Below are 18111 nucleotides of genomic sequence, written 5' to 3' on the forward strand. Positions count from 1 at the left end.
GAGACTAAGAAAGGGAAAATTTGTAGAAAAAGTGAGGTGGAAGAAGACTAAGTATACAATGTTCTTGCTGTCTATATATGGCACCTTCAATATCATCCAGTAAAACCAGCCATGAAAAGAATTCATCTCATGATGACAACATGAAAACTGAGCAACATCAATTAAGACAAAGCTTTAGTTTCATTGAAACGCCTCAAAACTAAACAAACAGCTCAGGGGTGCCAGAATTGGGCTTGAGACTTGATTGGATCTTCCAAGTTCAGTGCTTGTTTCGTTCTTTGACATCATCGTCCAAGTCTTCATTCAAGTGCTGACGGGGTTGCAAAGGCGTATGTGAATCTTCCCAACCTCCAATATCCCTTGATCGTTCTTGGGCATGTGGCAGGTTCTTCTTTCCTTTCTTGCTTCCCTTAATCACAGTTCAGAGCAATTGCAATCAACGTCAGAGAAAAATACACAACTTATTTGCAAAATGTTACTATGTTAACACAGAAAAGAGCACCTCCTCAGTCATTTCTTGATGCTGATTCACATGACTTTTTTTCCTATTATTTGATGGTAGCTGATCCGCGACATTCCTGAATAGTTGAAACCCCTGAATATCTCCATTTCTAATGCTTGCTTCCAGCTGCAATGTTAACTATTCTATCAATATGAAAACCACATGAGCTACAACATGGTTGGTATAAGCCAGGCTACTAGAATTGGATATTTTCAAGTCTAGTCAAGTTCTAAAACAGATTTGCGGCCACAATTTCAGTCAATTTCAGTCAAGGTTTTTGTGCTGTTCGATCATATTGTTGCAACTACGATTGCAATGAGATAGCAACTGAAATTTAAAGCCTTGACTCTAATCATTGAGCTCTCAGGAAGCTTTAGCCTTGGGCATATTTTTTGCATAATCAAGGTTAAGAAAAAATAATAGTAAGCTCCAAGGCATGGGAAATGTACATATAAGAAAAACATGATGAGCTCGAACCTGAATGTGAACGATGCAGAATAAAATGCTGGCAATAGGCAGCCAACTTTCTTCAGGCGAAAGTGATAGGTTTGACCTGATGAATCACAACATCATATCATTCTCAAGTAAAACAAAACCTTGAATAGAAGTAACATTACTAATCAAATGCTCCTTGGGGGATACTAATTGTTCTCTGGCCATGCATCAAGCGAATAACACAAATATCGTGTTCGGATAAGAAGAGAAGAAAACAAGATAAAAATGAATTTAACTTCTTGCATAAGCCGAATCAATTTATCATCTCAATGATTCGAAAAGATACAAGAGAGAGCTTCTACACAAGTCTTTAAGATAATTTAAATTTGAAAGAGAAACTCAATTCATTTTACTTCTTTAATAAGAGAGAAGTCGATCCACACAGGAACATAGAGTAAATGGTTCAATGTTCTAATAAGCATTGATATAGCAATTGTAAAGAACAGAGAAAGTGTGGTGTGAAAAAAAAGAAGAAATACTAGTTACAAGGCAAATTCGTGGTGTGAGTGAATCGAGAAAGGAACCTGAGATAAGGAGCCATATAAACAAGTGCGTAGACAGCATAACGTCGTTTGCCAGTATCGAGCCACGCGAAAACCCAGCTCTGCAAAAAGTTGAAGATTGTGATGGCAGTGTCACCTATAACGAAAAATGAAAGAGTTGGGAAAGAAGGGTGCATACGAGCCAATTGAAATAAGGGATGAAACTTAGAATCCCCATGACGACGAGCCTTGCGTCGGTTGTGGTGACGGCGGAGTCGGCGTCTTCGTCATCTTCCGGGGAAGCGGCGACGGGAAGAAGCAGAGAGGTGAACATGCAAGCGCCGATTGCGGCAGCAAAGGGGGCATCGTCGGTGAAGAGCGCCTTGCAGGTGAGGTTGCTGTTCCTGAAATTGGAAATGGATGGGTAGGGTTTGAGGGGAATTGTATGAGAAGGGTGTTTGAGAAAAGATTGCAATTTGAAAGAGGGGTATGAGTGAAGAATGGTGGAAGAAATCATGGTGTTGGACGATGATGATGTAGGTAGAACTAAGAATTAAAAAAAAAAAAAAACTTTTAGGGATTCGAAAATCCTAAATAAAAGCATCTCTCTGCACTGCAACATGCTTCGTGCGCTCATTCTGGTTTGGTCTCGCAATTCACCAACTGTTTGTTCAATGTCCAAAAATCAACATTTTGTATCAGTGAACTAGTGTCTATTTCTTTTAATCAATTTGAAATTAATTTATTTTAATGTGTTTTAATCAGAAATAGCTATGACGTTAAAATTTATTGATTGTTAAAATTCAAATTAAATTTATTTCAATTTTCTAAAGAATGATTAATCCCGTTAATATATTGTTCGTGTAACTACAACTATAATAATAATAATAATAAAAGAGATTTGAAATTATAAAAAAGATTTATAACAACTATTTCATAACAATATAATATATTATATATCATAATATCATAATGAAAAATGTGTGAATACTACCATTAATACAGCGTTTGACTGTAACAAGATTAATTAAATGCAATTAATTAATCTTAATACATAAATTGTATATAACCTTTATAAGTTGTATAATGCAAAGCTTGAAAATAGAAACTCAGAGCTTGAAGTGAGTACGATTTGGGTGTTATCATCCCTGCAAGAAAAACACGCAATTTTAGTTCTACTCGATTGCTTCTCTTTCTCAACCTTCCAAGGTAGACCTATTTCTTTTTTATTCGTAAACGATTCACCCCTTTTTAGATTACCAACTGGAACATTTGGGTCAGATCTGATTTCGCCCAATTTTATGCTTTCGCCTTAAAATCACGTTGAAAGCTCAGCTTACAGTGTTTGTTCATTGCTGAGGTGCTATAAATCTTCCATGATATCTATAAATCTGCCATGACATAACGGGTCGCCTTTTTTATTCTTTTATCAAATATAATGTGAATTTCAACTGGGTTGATGCTAAATTTCATTTTTTTAATCAAATTTTGGAGCTTTTCGTCCTAGGTTGGATGCGATCGAGCTGGGGTTTATCGGTTTCACGTTGTCTTACCTAAGTTATGTTGTAAAACGTTTTTAGAGAATTATTGGAGGAAATTTGATTGATTTGTTGATTTTTGTAGAAGCAATATGAAGAACCAGCACGGTTATGTGCCACCTGCTTACATACCTTTGGGGCAGTCAGATTCAGAGGTAGTTCATGTCTCTCCGCTTCAGCGTAATGAACAACATCCTGGTAGCAATGGATCAAACCAAATGCAGCCTCAGTGGTCTTCTGGAATCTGTGCTTGTTTCGATGATACGCAGAGTTGTACGCTACTTCCTTACCCTGTGACCTCATTTAATACAAAGGTGCCTCTTGACTATGTTTTGAGGAAATTTGGTTGTGTTCGTGTTCCTTTTATCCTAAATATTAGTGTTGATTCGGTGTTTTGTGTATCTTAACGATAAAATTAAAATGGAATTGTCACTATGTGACCCAGAGGTCATAAGTTGGAGTTGTGTAGTTAATACCACATAAGGCTGCTTCCTGTATAACTTGCACATAGCATGATGTTCCTCTTTATTCTGTGATAAAATCATTTTCTGTATAACTGGATAGTATTCTTTCTTCAAAACCCTGAGAGGATTATTTTGTATGACTGTATAACTGTATTGTGAATGATAGAAGGTTAATACTATTGTTGATGCTTCTGATGGTTCTAACGAGGTTGAGGGATTATGCCGATGAAATCCTAGCAACCGACTGAGAAATTAAGAACAGCAGCAGGGGAAACAATGAGGATCGTGATGAAAAGCTCTTCATTTTTTTTTTTGTAGCACAATGTTAGCCTTTATATTGTGTTTGTTATCTTGCCCACATTAAACCTTATAATTATATGAACTTTTAACTCATTGAACTTATTTTTGGTTGGTGACTGGAAAATTCTTTGATGAACATTTTTTCAATTCACACCAGTTGTTATTTGATGTACACCAACGATAACCACAGGATTAAACAAAATGCACCAACTTTTAGAATTGGTGAAAGGAGTTTTCGTTGTGAAGAAGAGCTTGTAGGTTGAAATATTTATATTTGAGTGCCAAAACTCTCGTTTTGTCCATTCGTGATAATGTTATTTATCATCTAAATTGATTGGCTGCAAACATTTATCACCTGTGCAGGTTGTATAGGTTGTCTTTGTCCTTGCTTTCTCTTTGGGAAGAATGCTGAAATTCTGGGTTCTGGAACTTTCCTGGGATCATGTGTTACACACTTTATATTATGGAGTGTGGTTAATACAGCCTGCTGCTTATTAACTGATGGCTTGTTTTTGGGTTTACCGGGATGCCTTGTTTCGTGTTATGCCTGTGGCTATCGCAAGGCCTTAAGATCAAAGTATAATTTGCCGGTAATGCTATTACAACTATGCTTTACATGAATTCTTATTACATTTTTTCCCATTATTGTAGGCTTTGAAACTTTTGACAATTCTCTGCAACCTCATGCCTGGAATAAAAGTTTTGTATTTAGCTATTGCATTATTGCTTTTTGAAGAGACTGGTTATTGAAAATTTGGATGTCTCAAAACTAATGAAGTGGTGATTCTATGCTATAACGATGTTCTTGCCTTATGCAGGAAGCACCCTGTGGGGATTTTGTTACCCATTTTTGCTGTCACCCCTGTGCTATTTGTCAAGAATATCGTGAGATATGCGAAAGATCTGGGGATAGTCAATCAACAAACTTGAAGCTAGCTGTAGTTACAGCTCCACCAATCCAGACAATGCAACCTGATTCCAAGCAATAATGTAGTTATACACTATCGTGCTTTCTCAGTTTTACCACCTTAATTCTCTTCTTGAAGAAAACTACAAGAATATCATATAGCCATTTGTACATAAAAATTGATTGCGTTTGATTCTTAGTTACCTTAATTTTTGTGTCATATGTACCCTTTTTACTCCTTGAAAGACAAGTAGAACAACATATACCATGGCATGACCTAATTTGTCAATATTGTGATCATTCTTACTTGCAATGCTTTATATCTATTTGCGTTTATTTTCCCTTCCGTTAAATGGATTTTTCCACCCGTCTTTTCCATGTGCCTTTTCGGTCCATTTCCTTGCTCATTTGTATATTCATTTTTTCACTCATTTTGAATGAGTTTCACTTCTATTTCCTCACTCATTTGATTGATTTTTTTTCCCATATTTTCATTTAACATGTTTTATTTTTCTTTTTAATCATTTTTACTATATGTTTCCATCCATTATAATGAATTTTTGTCTGTTTACATTTTTCTACTCATGAATATTTTTTTACTGATTTTTCTACCTTATTTTCAACATTTTTTTTCTACATTTCCTTTTTTCTCACGTACGTTGGTTTTTATTTCTCGCACTAAATTGTGTGTATGATCATTCAAATAAAAGTTATATTTTGATCGCAGTACTCATCACACTAGCCATTAAGATTCAACAAGCAATCATTAAAAAGTAATCAATAAAGTTAAACGGATGGTTATATCACAGAAATTTACAACACGTAAGAAGTCTGCATGTTAGCAATTTACAAAATTTACATTTGTTTTATATTTATTACAATATTTACAATTGAATATCATAATGCTGCAAATAGACACGTTTTGCCCATATGCTGCTGAGATCCATAATGTTGTAATAAATACACAACAAAACATCACTCTAATAAGATATTTATTAGATCATTCGGTTAAAAACTCAGAACAATCACCCTATGTAATTATTACGTCCTGATAAATATGAGGAATGAAGAACTGTTTTTAGATGTGCTTAATCAACTAAAGAAACTAGACCTAAAGGTTCCACCATTCAGGCACAGTTGGATCTAGCTGAAAAATTCAGGTAGGGAGCTACCAATAGTTATACCAGTCATTGGGAAAAAGCAGGCCGTATTTTACCAATAGTCGTTGCAAGAACAAGTTGCATATTTGAAGTGGTGAAAGCGGTTCGAATCTCTAACAACAATCTCCTTCTGAAATAGAGATGATGCTAATTTCATGAAGTTGTGGCAGTCCACACAAATACGAATATTCTTCATTATCTTAATGACATTCCCACCACATGGCAAACTTCCTTCGTTCATTATGGCAAATACCAATGCCATCTTCTCACTGTGATGAAGTAACTGGTCTTCTTTGTGTTCCACTTCGGTGTCATATAAGGCTAAGCTAAGCTCCGGCACATAACCCATCTCTTTCAATTTTCCAAACAATATCTCAAGCTGTCTTAATATGGCCCCTTTATGCGGATGGTATTGAGCACCAGAGCCAAATTCATGAACCTGCTTGCCAATCTCAACCCAACTTAATCCTGGTTCTTTTCTTACTTTATAGTTACTCATTTCTTTCCTAATCAAACTAGCTTCTGTAAAACTACCGGCAGAGGAATATACGTTTGACATTTGTACATACCCCATTGAATTGTTTGGTTCTAACTCTTTAAATTTATCAGCTGCTAATTTGGCTAAGCGAGTCTCACCATGCTTCCTGCAAGATCCAAGTAATGAACTCCAAATCACAGAGTCAGGTTTCATTGGTATTTTGCGTATTAATTCCTCAGCCTCAACTATCTTTCCAGCTCGTCCATAAAGGTCAATCATGCAGGAATAGTGATCTAGTTGAGGAGCAATACAGTGATCATCAGACATGGAGTTAAACAATGTCACTCCTTCATCAACCAGTCCGACATGACTACAAGCTGAGAGAAGGGCAACGAAGGTAGCTGAATCTGGACAGACTTCCATTTGCTGGAAGAGCTCCAGTGCATCTCTAGCTTTCCCATGTATGGCATAAGACTTGAGCATTGAATTCCAAGAAACCAAATCACGGTAGCCCATTTCATCAAATACTTGTTCAGACAAAGCCAACGAGCCACACCTCGAATAAGCATGTATCAAGGCATTACAAAGAACAGTATCTTCCTGAAATCCTTTTTTAATTATTTGTGAGTGAATAGCCATGGCATGTTTTTCTGAAACAAAATATGCACAAGCTTTTAAGGCAATGGAGAATGTATACCAGTCTGGAAAATAATTTTGACGATGAAGCTGACAGAAAAGGAGGAAAGCCTGCTCAGGATCCCGTTCTGCGAACACAGAAATAAGTGCAGTCCAAGACACAATATCCAGTTGGCTACTTGTATCATGGAAGATCCTATAACAGTCAGAAATGGGTCCTCCAAGATTTGCGTAGGATTTTATCAATGCAGTTATCACTTCAACTTCTGTAATAAGACCGCTTTTAACAGTCAGACAGTGCAATTGAAAACATTTCCTGAGATTCACGTTAATGTCGTGAACAGCACTACATTGATTCAGTGAAGAAAAGACGCTAAGCAGCGTGGCACGATCAAACCCAATTCCACTGCTGTACATGTGTGTAAACAGGCGAATGGCTTTGTCCCCAAGTCCACGAAGTTGAAAACCTGCAATCATTGAATTCCAAGATATAAGATTTCGGAATTCCATTGACTTGAACATGGTCCACGCATCGTCCGCTCTCCCATCATAACCTCCGGGGGAGCCAGAGTGCTTGCTATACATTGCAATAAGAGCATTTGCAACATATACATTGGCATCCAAAGAAATTTTCAAAGCAACTGCATGTACCTGTGTGCCACATTCAATGTCACGCTCCTCACAGGCGCTAAGCAAACTTGCAAAAGCAAATTCATTGGGGCGAAAGCGAGCCAGCAAGTCAGAGAAGAGAAAGAAACACTCTCTGATTAGGCCAGATTGGCCATACCCCGAAATGAGAACAGTCCAAGAAACAATGTTTCTGCGTGACATTTGGTCAAACACGTAGCGGGCATAGGATAAGTGGCCACACTTGCAGTACATGTTTAGGATGTGATTGGTGAGAAAAAGGTCATTTTGAAATGCGGGGTCTTTCTGCAGCATGTAATGGTGCAGGGCCATGCCATGTTGGAGGCACTTTTTCTGAGCACAAGCATGGAACAGAGAGGCATAGGTTTGAAGGGACAGAGAACAGTGTGTGTAAAGAAGTGAAAGAGCTTCTTCAATGTTGCCTTGTGTAGAAAGAGCATGTATCTTTGCATCAATTTTAGTGGGTAAGGTTTCTGGTTCTACATTTGAAGTACAAAGATTCCGCAACAGACAACGTTTGAAAAACACATAACGCACGAGCTTTCTGGAGCATAACATCAATGCAGAGAGGTGGTTGGCACCAACAAGAACCATCGTGCCTAGTTTTGCATTGTTTGTGTTTTACCAAAAATCTTTTTGGTGAATTCAAATCAATTTCATTTAGTTCATTAACCATTTTTTTTTTGTTAGAACTTATCTTCTTCAATTTATTGGATATGATAACAGTTCCAAAATTCAATAAATAAGTACTAATGAACATTATTTCATAATATTTATATTTTTTATTTGATTAATTGTTGTAATCTATACATATTTTTAAATGCCAAATACTAAACATGTGAAACACCTTTTCTAAAGGAGATTTAAATTTTAGTTTGTCATAAAGTAAATGTCTAACCCTTTTGTTAAACCAACCTTGACAGATATCAAAATATCTTATTCCTGGATAACAAACAGTGAAGAAGTGGTTCTAAAACTGTGATTCAGTGCTTCTACACATTTTCTGCTATTCTCCAACCTTTCGCATTTCCCATAACAATTCAAACCATAAATGTTGCATTTTGCCAAACCCGAAGGAATGCTCAGTGCCTCATACATGACCTGAGCAAGTTGCTCTTGCAACGGACACACCTGAACTGAGCAAACATGTCTGTCTCAGTCTCAGGTTCTCAAGTTCTAAGTTTTCCCTCAATTCCACGACCACATTCGAACCCTCCGCCCAGACCTGCTGCACTTCCTTCCTCTTCTTCACCTTCTACTGCTTCCCGTGACACTGAAACCGATTCCTCGTCAGAACCCAACGCCGTGAAGACCGTCAAGTTCGTCTACGCCAGAGCTTCTCCTTCAATCAGATGGCCCCACCTCAAACTTTCCGAAACCTATTCTTCCACGCACACCCAGTTACCCCAAGACGATATTTTCCCCGCCAAAACTCAACCTTTCGACACCCCAGAGGAACCCCCAAAACAGGGTCGCATTGTTGTGAACAACGACGAGGCCCAAGAAGCCTTGGGGAGACGCAGCAGGACGAGGGTGAAAAAGATGAACAAGTTGGCGCTGAAAAGGGACAAAAATTGGAGGGAAAGAGTGAAGTACTTAACAGACACGATTCTGGCGTTGAAGTCGGAGGAGTTTGTGGCGGGTGTGTTGGAAGAACGTAGAGTTCAGATGACACCAACCGATTTCTGCTTCGTGGTGAAGTGGGTGGGTCAGCAGAACTGGCAACGCGCGCTTGAACTCTACGAGTGCTTGAATTTACGGCACTGGTATGCTCCCAATGCGAGAATGGTTGCAACCATTTTGGGTGTGTTGGGAAAGGCCAATCAAGAAGCACTTGCTGTTGAAATCTTCACCAGGGCCGAGTCAAGTGTAGGGGACACGGTTCAAGTGTACAATGCTATGATGGGTGTGTATGCGCGCAGTGGTCGCTTCGATAAGGTAAAGGAGCTGCTTGATTTAATGCGTGAGAGAGGATGTGTGCCTGATCTTGTGAGTTTCAATACTCTGATCAATGCAAGGATGAAGAGTGGTGCAATGGAGCCTAATTTGGCTCTTCAACTTTTGAATGAAGTGAGGAGGTCCGGGATTACGCCTGATATAATAACATACAATACCCTCATAAGTGCTTGTTCAAGGGAATCTAATTTGGAGGAAGCGATGGCAGTTTTCAGCGATATGGAGTCTCACAGGTGTCAACCTGACCTGTGGACTTACAATGCTATGATTTCTGTGTGTGGTAGATGCGGGCGTCCCAGGAAAGCTGAGGAGCTGTTTAAAGAATTAGAGTCTAAAGGATTTCTCCCAGATGCTGTGACTTATAATTCTTTGTTGTATGCTTTTTCCAGAGAAGGGAATATAGAAAAGGTGAGAGAAATTTGTGAAGAGATGGTGAACAAGGGTTTTGGCAAGGACGAGATGACATACAATACTATCATACACATGTATGGGAAGCAAGGCCGGCATGATCAAGCAATCCAGCTTTATAGAGACATGAAGTCTTTTGGTAGGAATCCTGATGCGGTTACGTATACTGTTCTGATAGATTCACTTGGGAAAGCGAGTAAGGTCGAGGAAGCTGCGAATGTGATGTCTGAAATGCTGGATGCGGGGGTTAAGCCTACTTTGCACACGTATAGTGCTTTGATTTGTGCTTATACCAAGGCTGGGAGGCGAGAAGAGGCTGAAGAGACATTCAATTGTATGCGTAGGTCAGGGATCAAAGCTGATAATCTAGCTTACTCAGTTATGTTGGATTTCTTTCTGAGATTCAATGAGATGAAAAAGGCTATGGGACTGTATCATGAAATGATTCGCGAAGGTTTCACGCCAGATAATGGTCTCTATGAGGTCATGGCGCATGCACTTGCGAAGGAAAACATGTGGGGTGTTGTTGACAGAATTATTGAAGATATGGAAAAACTGAGAGGTATGAATCCACAAATTATTTCATCTGTACTTGTTAAAGGGGGCTGTTATGATCATGCTGCTAAAATGTTGAGAGTTGCCATCAGCAATGGCTTTGAATTGGATCATGAAATATTTTTGTCTATCATGAGTTCGTATAGCTCATCTGCTAGATATTCAGAAGCGTGTGAACTTCTTGAATTCTTGAGAGAACGTGCTCCAGATGATATTCAAATGATCACAGAAGCACTCATCGTTATACTTTGCAAGGCTAAAAAGTTAGATGCAGCTTTGGAGGAGTACAGAAGTAGAGGAGGACTTGGTTCATTTAGAAGTTATACCGTGTATGAATCTCTTATTCAGGAATCTATACAGAATGAACTCTTTGACGTAGCTTCTCAGGTTTTCTCTGACATGAGATTCAATGGTGTTGAGCCATCTGAACGTCTGTATCAAGTCATGGTGTCTGTCTACTGTAGAATGGGTTTACCTGAGACAGCCCACCAATTGTTGTATCATGCAGAGAAAAACGGTATTATACTTGATAATAATGTATCTGTTTACATTGATATCGTTGAAACGTATGGGAAGCTAAAGATATGGCAAAAAGCAGAAAGCTTGGTAGGGGGTCTCAAGCAAAGATGTTCAAAAGTGGATAGGAAAGTATGGAATGCTCTAATACATGCTTATGCATTCAGTGGTTGTTACGAAAGAGCTAGAGCTATTTTTAACACAATGATGAGAGATGGGCCTTCTCCGACTGTAGATTCTGTAAATGGTCTATTACAGGCTTTAATTGTTGATGGGAGACTGAATGAGCTTTATGTGGTAATCCAGGAATTGCAAGACATGGGATTAAAGATTAGTAAAAGTTCTATTCTTTTGACACTTGAAGCATTTGCTAAGGCAGGAAGCGTATTTGAGGTACAGAAAATATACAATGGGATGAAAGCTGCTGGTTATTTTCCTACCATGCATCTCTATAGAATAATGCTTACATTGCTGTGCAAATGCAAAAGAGTATGGGATGTAGAAACCATGTTATGTGAGATGGAAGAGGCAGGTTTTAAGCCTGATCTTCAAATTTGCAATTCCGTTCTTAAATTGTATTTAGGTATTAATGATTTTAAAAGCATGGGTGCCATTTACCAGAAGATTAAAGATGCTGATCTTAAACCAGATCAAGAAACTTACAATACATTAATTATAATGTACTGCAGAGACTGTAGACCAGAAGAAGGTTTATCATTGATGAATAAGATGAGAAGCCTTGGTCTGGAACCTAAGCTGGACACATACAGAAGCCTGATCACTGCATTCGGTAAGCAACGCATGTATGAACAGGCAGAGGAACTTTTTGAAGAGCTTAGATCAGATGGTTATAAACTGGACCGTGCTTTTTATCATTTAATGATGAAAATGTATAGAACTTCTGGTGATCATCTGAAAGCTGAAAATCTACTGGCCATGATGAAAGAATCAGGGATAGAGCCCACGACTTCCACTATGCATCTGCTTATGGTTTCTTACGGTGAATCTGGGCAGCCTGAGGAAGCTGAGAATGTTCTTAAAAACTTGAAAACAACTGGAGTGGTTCTGGATACTCTACCTTATAGTTCTGTTGTTGATGCATATCTCAAAAAAGGGAATTTAAGTGCTGGAATTGAAAAACTCACAGAGATGAAAGATGCAGGCATAGAACCAGATCATCGAATATGGACATGCTTTATCAGAGCTGCAAGCTTGTCTGAGGGAGCAGATGAAGCCATTGTTCTTTTAAATGCACTCCAAGGTTCTGGATTTGATCTACCAATCAGGTAATGATTAGTTCATTAAATTATTATTTTATCCTTTTAAGCTAAAGATCAGTTTTTATTGTCATCAAGCGGAAGCACAGATTACTTTTATATTTGTCCAGTTAATAATATATACTAATTGTTCTATAGGCTTCTTAAAGAAAGATCAGAGTCACTAGTTTCAGAAGTTGACCAGTGTCTGGAGAGACTAGAACCTGTGGAAGATAATGCAGCCTTTAACCTTGTCAATGCATTGCTGGATCTCTTGTGGGCATTTGAACTACGAGCCACTGCATCTTGGATTTTCCAATTGGCCATCAAGAGAAGCATTTACCGCCATGATATTTTTAGGTAGGTATTTATTATAGGTACTTCTGCATAATTCTTAGCTGCTGTTCCTTATTGCTTGTATCAATCAATTGCAGAGTTGCTGATAAGGATTGGGGAGCTGATTTTAGAAAACTATCTGCTGGTTCAGCTCTGGTTGGTCTTACGTTATGGCTTGACCACATGCAGGTGACTTCTCTTTCCCCTTTTCATTGCTTTCAAAATTGCTTATGGTCGTTCACTTCTAAGGTTCAAGACTACATATTATTTTCATGCTGATAATTCTTACTTACCAAATTCTAAGCTTTCAGCTTCGCTTCATCTCTCTAGCTTCTCTGTTTGACCTTAACATTGGAATGTTGGTTTCAATGCAGGATGCGTCCTTGCAGGGCTATCCAGAGTCACCAAAATCAGTAGTACTTATAACAGGAACAGCAGAGTATAACATGGTATCCCTTGATAGCACAATGAAGGCATACCTTTGGGAAATGGGATCGCCATTCCTTCCTTGCAAAACACGACAAGGTGTCCTTGTAGCAAAGGCTCACTCCCTCAGAATGTGGTTAAAAGAGTCACCATTTTGCTTGGATCTGGAGTTAAAAGATGCCCCAAATCTCCCAAAGTCAAATTCAACGCGGCTTATTGAAGGATGCTTGATAAGACGTGGCCTTGTTCCAGCATTCAAGGAAATTACTGAGAAACTGGAAATAGTGAGTCCGAAGAAATTTTCAAAACTGGCTTTGTTACCTGATGATCAGAGAAGTAAGACCATTGAAGCTTATACTGAAGGAAGGAAAGAGAAATTGGAAAAAAGAAAGAAAATTGTTGACCCCAGACGGCTGAAGAGGATCATGAAGATCAGAAGCCTTAAAAGAAGGAAATATTTTCGGGAAGCATCCATTCCAAATGCAATTGGGAAACAGAGGACTTTCAAACCAATTGGTACCGAACGACTGTCATAATGTAATGCCACAAACTCTGCATTTTGCAAGCTTACGTTGTACAGATAACAACACTCTGCCTTACACAAACATGAACTGTTCACAAAAAAAAAAGTTAAGTGTTATTTCCAGACTCAATTCTTATCATTCTCAGCCTTATATCCTAATAAATAATAATAATAATAATAATAATAATAATAAGAAAAGACTTAAATATATTTTTAATTCTTAGAAGACGAATTTTATTTTATTTTATGTAGATTCTTTATTGAATGGATGTAAAGATATGACATCTCTAAATAAATTTACTACATAGGAAGAAACGAAGGATAATGAATTCAATTTTTTTTGAAATGAAAATAGAAAATATTTTACAATGAATAAAACGGTAATTTATATTTTTATAAGAATTCTAAATTCACAGAAATGGAAAAATAATAATAATAATATATATAAGAAATAAGGTTAAATATGTCTTTTGGTCATCATATTTGATCGCGAATCTCAACTAGGTCCTTGTTTTTTTTTGTCCCAATTAAATCCAAATACTTGTTAATTTGAGACAATAAAGCCATATCCGTTAATTTTCGACTAACGCCGTCTGCACATGGTGAGCTGTAAATATTTTTATATACGTGGCAATATGTATTAAGTTGAATGAGTGTTTTTTTGTATAATGAAACATTCCACGTGGACAACTAAATTTTTTATGTTGGTAGTCCTGAGCCCTAATATTTAAATCAACCCTGACATCGAAAGTTTATACTTGTTTGTGCTGGGGAGGAAGAGTGCTGGAAGCAGAGTTGTGGAAGCAGTGTTTATACTTGAGCTCATCAAATGTCTGCTTCATCCTCTTCTTGCAAATGCTTGGGTTCGGGGTTTCAACAGAGTTGTGGCAGTGTCAGCAGGTTGGGTGTAAAACCCACTTGCTTTTATGGTCAGAATGCAGTCTTCCGCATTGCAAGAAACCCTAAAAACAAGGGCAAAAGATTTTGAGGATGCCTCAAGTTCAAGGTAAGTTTAATGGATGCAATAATCTGACTTTTAATGTGGTTTTCTTCTTCTTCTAGAGGGTGGGAGTGAAGATTGCGTTCACGGAGTGTGTTTTCTTCTTGGACAAGGTGGGAGTGAAGATTGTTCTTCTGGATGCAACTTCTTTCAATGGTGCAATGAAGATGTAATTCATGAAGGAAATGTGGTTACTGTAGAAGAAAGTGAAGTGGGTGGAAGTTTGATGAAGATGGAACAAATGCTGATGAAGATGGAAGAGAGAGATGTTGAAAAGCTGAAAATAGCTTGTTTACAGAATAGGTGTTGTTAGTCTGCAAAAGTGGTTGAAGGTGGTAACGGGGATGGTGGTTATTATATGTGTTTGTAATGTAATTGTGATATCAATGTTGATGAAACTAGGTTGATTTGTTAGTGAAAGGTTATGTAATATAATTTGATATTTGGAATGTTATTGTCTGTTTTATTTATAAAGGTGACTTGTTAGTGTTTAATACTGTCGTCTTATGTGTCTTATTTGTTATATTTCCTTTGCTAATCCAAATACTTGCTAATTTGAGGCAATAAGTTAAAGAAAGTGCACAAGTAACATCATACGTAATGGTCAATAACCATCATACAAGAATGATCAATAAACTTTGTCTTATAATATCTTATAACAAAACAAACATTGTCTTACAATGACAAAACCTCATAACAACCTGATGAAATTATACCAAAAGATAACAACCTAATACATATTACACCAATGCAGATTACATTGTCTTACTCAGTGCATAACAAACCTGATAACAACCTAATGAAATTACACCAAAAGATAACTCATAAAATATTGTTCCTTCATCAATACAGATTACATGATATTTAAAATAGTGTCTTCAAAATGGAAGTAAATAAGACTTCATTGATGAGAATGAAGCACAATAGACTCCTGAGTTGGTTGGTCAGCAGGGACATGTGTTGAAGGTACTGTCACTTGTATTGGTTGACTAGGTTGGTTAGGAGGCACTTCTGTTGTTGTAGGTCATTGTGGACAAGATCTTTTGTTGTGTCCCATTTCTTTGCAGAGACCACATGTTTTTTTGCTTCCATCCTTTCTTAATTCACTGTCATTCTTCTTCAACTCCCAAGCATGTAGTCTTCGTTTTTTCTTGGGCCTTCCTGGCATTGCCCTTTTCTTTGGGAGTAATACATCTGGATATGGTGTAATCTCTCACACATGTTGACCATTGATAGGATAAATGATGGTGTTGTGAAATGTGTATGACTTCCAATAATTGGTCTCATGACCACCTGCCATCAGTACAAAATGACAACACAGTTACCAACTTCGTGACCCATCACAGAACAACAAAGCAAGAAGATAGCACACACATGTTATAAAGATAGAACAACAAAATCGGGACCATAACGCATAAAGAACGCAATATCAGTACATCCGCGTAAACGAAACAAAATTGGGACTACAATGCATAAACATAGCACACATCATACTAACCTTAACTGGCGTAAACTTTCACTTCGGTCTACTTCTTCTTCTTGTGAAAGGAAATCCCTAATTTTCACCTCCACCTCCACGTGATTGTCTTCGTCTACTTCTTCTTCTTGCAAAATGAAATCCCTAATTTTCACTCACTTCCACGTAATTGAATCACTATAAATGAGCTATTAATGTCTGCATCCACGTCATTACAGTTAGACGGCGTTAGTCGAAAATTAACGGAGAGGGTTTTATTGCCTCAAAATTAACAAGTATTTGAATTCAATTGAAAAAAAAAACACGAGAACCCACTCGAGATTCGCGAACAAATATGAGGACCAAAAGACATATTAAACCAAGAACCAAGAAGTAAATTCAAAATTGGGTGAGTTATGCTTGATGTTGGTTGAGAAATAAATATAAACAAATCAAAATGATAAAAAAAGACAAGTTATTGGTTTAGGTTGATTTAAAGGATTCTCACAATATCGTGGTTGAAGCTTTTCAAATTCTTCCGGTAAAATGTTTATAAAAATGTAAATTTTTATATATTTTTTAAAATAAAAATAGAAAATAAGAAAGATGGTGTAAATTAAAAAATTTATGTATGTAAAATAATATTTTTCTTTCATTAAAAGAAGAAAGGAGTTTATCAATAAAGTGTGAAAATATACTCTCTAATAGTTAGCTGAAATTATTGAAATTAAAAAATGATGGTAAAATTTATTTTTTATTTAATAATTTTTTAAATCTTCATAGTTTTAAATAAATTTTATTAACAAAAAATAAAGTGTGTATTGAAAATGATGTGTCAGAGAACGTGAAGTAGGTTTTTAGGTTTCAATTGGACCCTAATAATCCAAATGGATTCTGAACTTCGAATAATAGTTAGATCAGAACGAACCTTGCCAAACTTCCACTTTCCAAGACAGAACATCGACGATAGATGGGTTTGATTGCACCGCTTAAATTTCGGTCTGAAGAAATTTGTTTCGGATAATTGTTTTTCCTGTTCGAGTTTGAGGTAATTGGTTTCGGATATTTGCTTACGAACTATTTGATAAAATGCCTAACATGGATTGAATCCTTAGTAGGGTTTTTAGGTTGCTGATTCTGATATTCCAAAGGATTAAGATTTTCATATTGCTTATCGTTTCCATAACGTTCTAATCTGATGTAGTAAAGTGTGAAGGAACGAACGAACTCACCAGCATCGTTGTTCTTCATGTGCAGAATCTAGCCCAGAAAACTTGTATATTTTTTGAGAAAACAAGATGCGATGGGAAGCTCCAAAGTGCAAAGGCTTTCTGGGATGCAGAAACAAGTGCTTAGTCTTTTCAGAGGGTTTCTGCGTGCAGCACGTTCCAAATCGGAGGAAGAGCGGCGCAAGATAGAATCAATTGTATCGCAAGAGTTTCGGCGTAATGCAAAGAGTGTAGATCGGAAAAACTTTCTTTACATTGAGTACTTGCTTCGCCGTGGCAACAAACAGCTTGAACAACTGAGGAACCCTGGTATCACTGGCTTATCTTCATTGCAACTTCATTTCTCCAAAACTGATTCCAATGGCCATTCAAGTAATAAGGCTTAAAAATTATTGTGTTTTTACCATTACATTTAGACGTCTATAATTGCCTACAAGGAACCCAACGAATTCATTTATGCTTGGGTCATTTTTCTCATCTATCATTCATTAACAAATGCTTGATTGCTAAGCCTGCCAAACTGTTTTTTCATTGCTCGAGTAGACAGGTTCATATCATGAACATTCAAGAAATTCAAAATTTCAATCAAATAATGCAAAGTATACTTATTTTAATAGTACGTGTTAAAAATAATTAAGTTGTGTCAACAGCCGGAGTCTAAGATTGGTGAACTGTTATTTTTCTGTAAATTGTGTTGAAAACATTATTTCATGTTTTAGACTTAAGTTTCACTGAAGCTACATTTGTAAGTTTTTTTATTCATTCAAACATAAGTTTTAAATTTTGTTGGTCGTCAATAATAGAAATCACTTTGTCTTGTTAATCCCCTACGCATACGAT

At 37.1% G+C, this 18111-nt stretch overlaps 5 protein-coding genes across 8 annotated transcripts; 3 read left to right on the plus strand and 2 right to left on the minus strand.

The window, feature by feature from the left end:
• LOC108320834 (uncharacterized) lies at positions 1-2150 on the minus strand. The gene is made up of 5 exons (XM_017552384.2): positions 1679-2150; positions 1522-1601; positions 980-1055; positions 503-628; positions 1-409 (listed from the first exon to the last, which is right to left on the minus strand). The coding sequence occupies exons 1-5, from the start codon at positions 1994-1996 to the stop codon at positions 260-262; spliced, it is 750 nt and encodes a 249-aa protein (XP_017407873.1). The 5' UTR covers positions 1997-2150; the 3' UTR covers positions 1-259.
• Positions 2151-2557: 407 nt separating this feature from the next.
• On the plus strand, positions 2558-4975 carry LOC108320833 (protein PLANT CADMIUM RESISTANCE 10). 4 transcript variants are annotated; one of them, XM_017552381.2, is made up of 4 exons: positions 2558-2688; positions 3103-3290; positions 4145-4371; positions 4600-4975. In XM_017552381.2, exons 2-4 carry the CDS (start codon positions 3110-3112, stop codon positions 4768-4770), a joined length of 579 nt encoding a protein of 192 aa, XP_017407870.1. In that variant the 5' UTR covers positions 2558-2688; positions 3103-3109; the 3' UTR covers positions 4771-4975. The 4 variants fall into 4 exon arrangements, with proteins under 4 accessions (XP_017407870.1, XP_052725335.1, XP_017407872.1 ...); XM_052869375.1 differs by lacking the exon at positions 2558-2688 and adding an exon at positions 2731-2839; XM_017552383.2 differs by lacking the exon at positions 2558-2688 and adding an exon at positions 3939-4039 and having other exon boundaries at positions 3196-3331.
• A 631-nt stretch (positions 4976-5606) lies between these two features.
• Positions 5607-8283, minus strand: LOC108320845 (pentatricopeptide repeat-containing protein At1g71420). Its single transcript, XM_017552397.2, has one exon. The coding sequence runs from the start codon at positions 8202-8204 to the stop codon at positions 5901-5903; it is 2304 nt and encodes a 767-aa protein (XP_017407886.1). The 5' UTR covers positions 8205-8283; the 3' UTR covers positions 5607-5900.
• A 225-nt stretch (positions 8284-8508) lies between these two features.
• Positions 8509-13716, plus strand: LOC108320902 (pentatricopeptide repeat-containing protein At3g18110, chloroplastic). The gene is made up of 4 exons (XM_017552496.2): positions 8509-12331; positions 12461-12661; positions 12736-12826; positions 13012-13716. The coding sequence occupies exons 1-4, from the start codon at positions 8757-8759 to the stop codon at positions 13597-13599; spliced, it is 4455 nt and encodes a 1484-aa protein (XP_017407985.1). The 5' UTR covers positions 8509-8756; the 3' UTR covers positions 13600-13716.
• Positions 13717-16906: 3190 nt separating this feature from the next.
• On the plus strand, positions 16907-17748 carry LOC108320854 (succinate dehydrogenase assembly factor 1, mitochondrial). Its single transcript, XM_017552405.2, has 2 exons — positions 16907-17090; positions 17300-17748. The coding sequence occupies exon 2, from the start codon at positions 17346-17348 to the stop codon at positions 17655-17657; it is 312 nt and encodes a 103-aa protein (XP_017407894.1). The 5' UTR covers positions 16907-17090; positions 17300-17345; the 3' UTR covers positions 17658-17748.
• Positions 17749-18111: the final 363 nt, after the last annotated feature.

Source organism: Vigna angularis, chromosome 10 (assembly GCF_016808095.1).
Source record: "Vigna angularis cultivar LongXiaoDou No.4 chromosome 10, ASM1680809v1, whole genome shotgun sequence".
In the NCBI taxonomy this organism is placed as follows: Eukaryota; Viridiplantae; Streptophyta; class Magnoliopsida; order Fabales; family Fabaceae; genus Vigna; species Vigna angularis.

What these genes read in the sequence shown, in the direction of transcription:
- LOC108320834 (XM_017552384.2), bottom strand. Translation starts at nt 1,996, where the DNA reads ATGATTTCTTCCACCATTCTTCACTCATACCCCTCTTTCAAATTGCAA. An exon ending in TCTGCATCGTTCACATTCAG is followed by an intron (nt 629 to 979) that starts GTTCGAGCTCAT and finishes TTAACATTGCAG; the next exon opens with CTGGAAGCAAGCATTAGAAA. An exon ending in ATCAAGAAATGACTGAGGAG is followed by an intron (nt 410 to 502) that starts GTGCTCTTTTCT and finishes ACTGTGATTAAG; the next exon opens with GGAAGCAAGAAAGGAAAGAA.
- LOC108320833 (XM_017552381.2), top strand. Translation starts at nt 3,110, where the DNA reads ATGAAGAACCAGCACGGTTATGTGCCACCTGCTTACATACCTTTGGGG. An exon ending in TTTCGATGATACGCAGAGTT is followed by an intron (nt 3,291 to 4,144) that starts GTACGCTACTTC and finishes TCACCTGTGCAG; the next exon opens with GTTGTATAGGTTGTCTTTGT. An exon ending in GATCAAAGTATAATTTGCCG is followed by an intron (nt 4,372 to 4,599) that starts GTAATGCTATTA and finishes TGCCTTATGCAG; the next exon opens with GAAGCACCCTGTGGGGATTT.
- LOC108320845 (XM_017552397.2), bottom strand. Translation starts at nt 8,204, where the DNA reads ATGGTTCTTGTTGGTGCCAACCACCTCTCTGCATTGATGTTATGCTCC.
- LOC108320902 (XM_017552496.2), top strand. Translation starts at nt 8,757, where the DNA reads ATGTCTGTCTCAGTCTCAGGTTCTCAAGTTCTAAGTTTTCCCTCAATT. An exon ending in GGATTTGATCTACCAATCAG is followed by an intron (nt 12,332 to 12,460) that starts GTAATGATTAGT and finishes ATTGTTCTATAG; the next exon opens with GCTTCTTAAAGAAAGATCAG. An exon ending in TATGGCTTGACCACATGCAG is followed by an intron (nt 12,827 to 13,011) that starts GTGACTTCTCTT and finishes GTTTCAATGCAG; the next exon opens with GATGCGTCCTTGCAGGGCTA.
- LOC108320854 (XM_017552405.2), top strand. Translation starts at nt 17,346, where the DNA reads ATGGGAAGCTCCAAAGTGCAAAGGCTTTCTGGGATGCAGAAACAAGTG.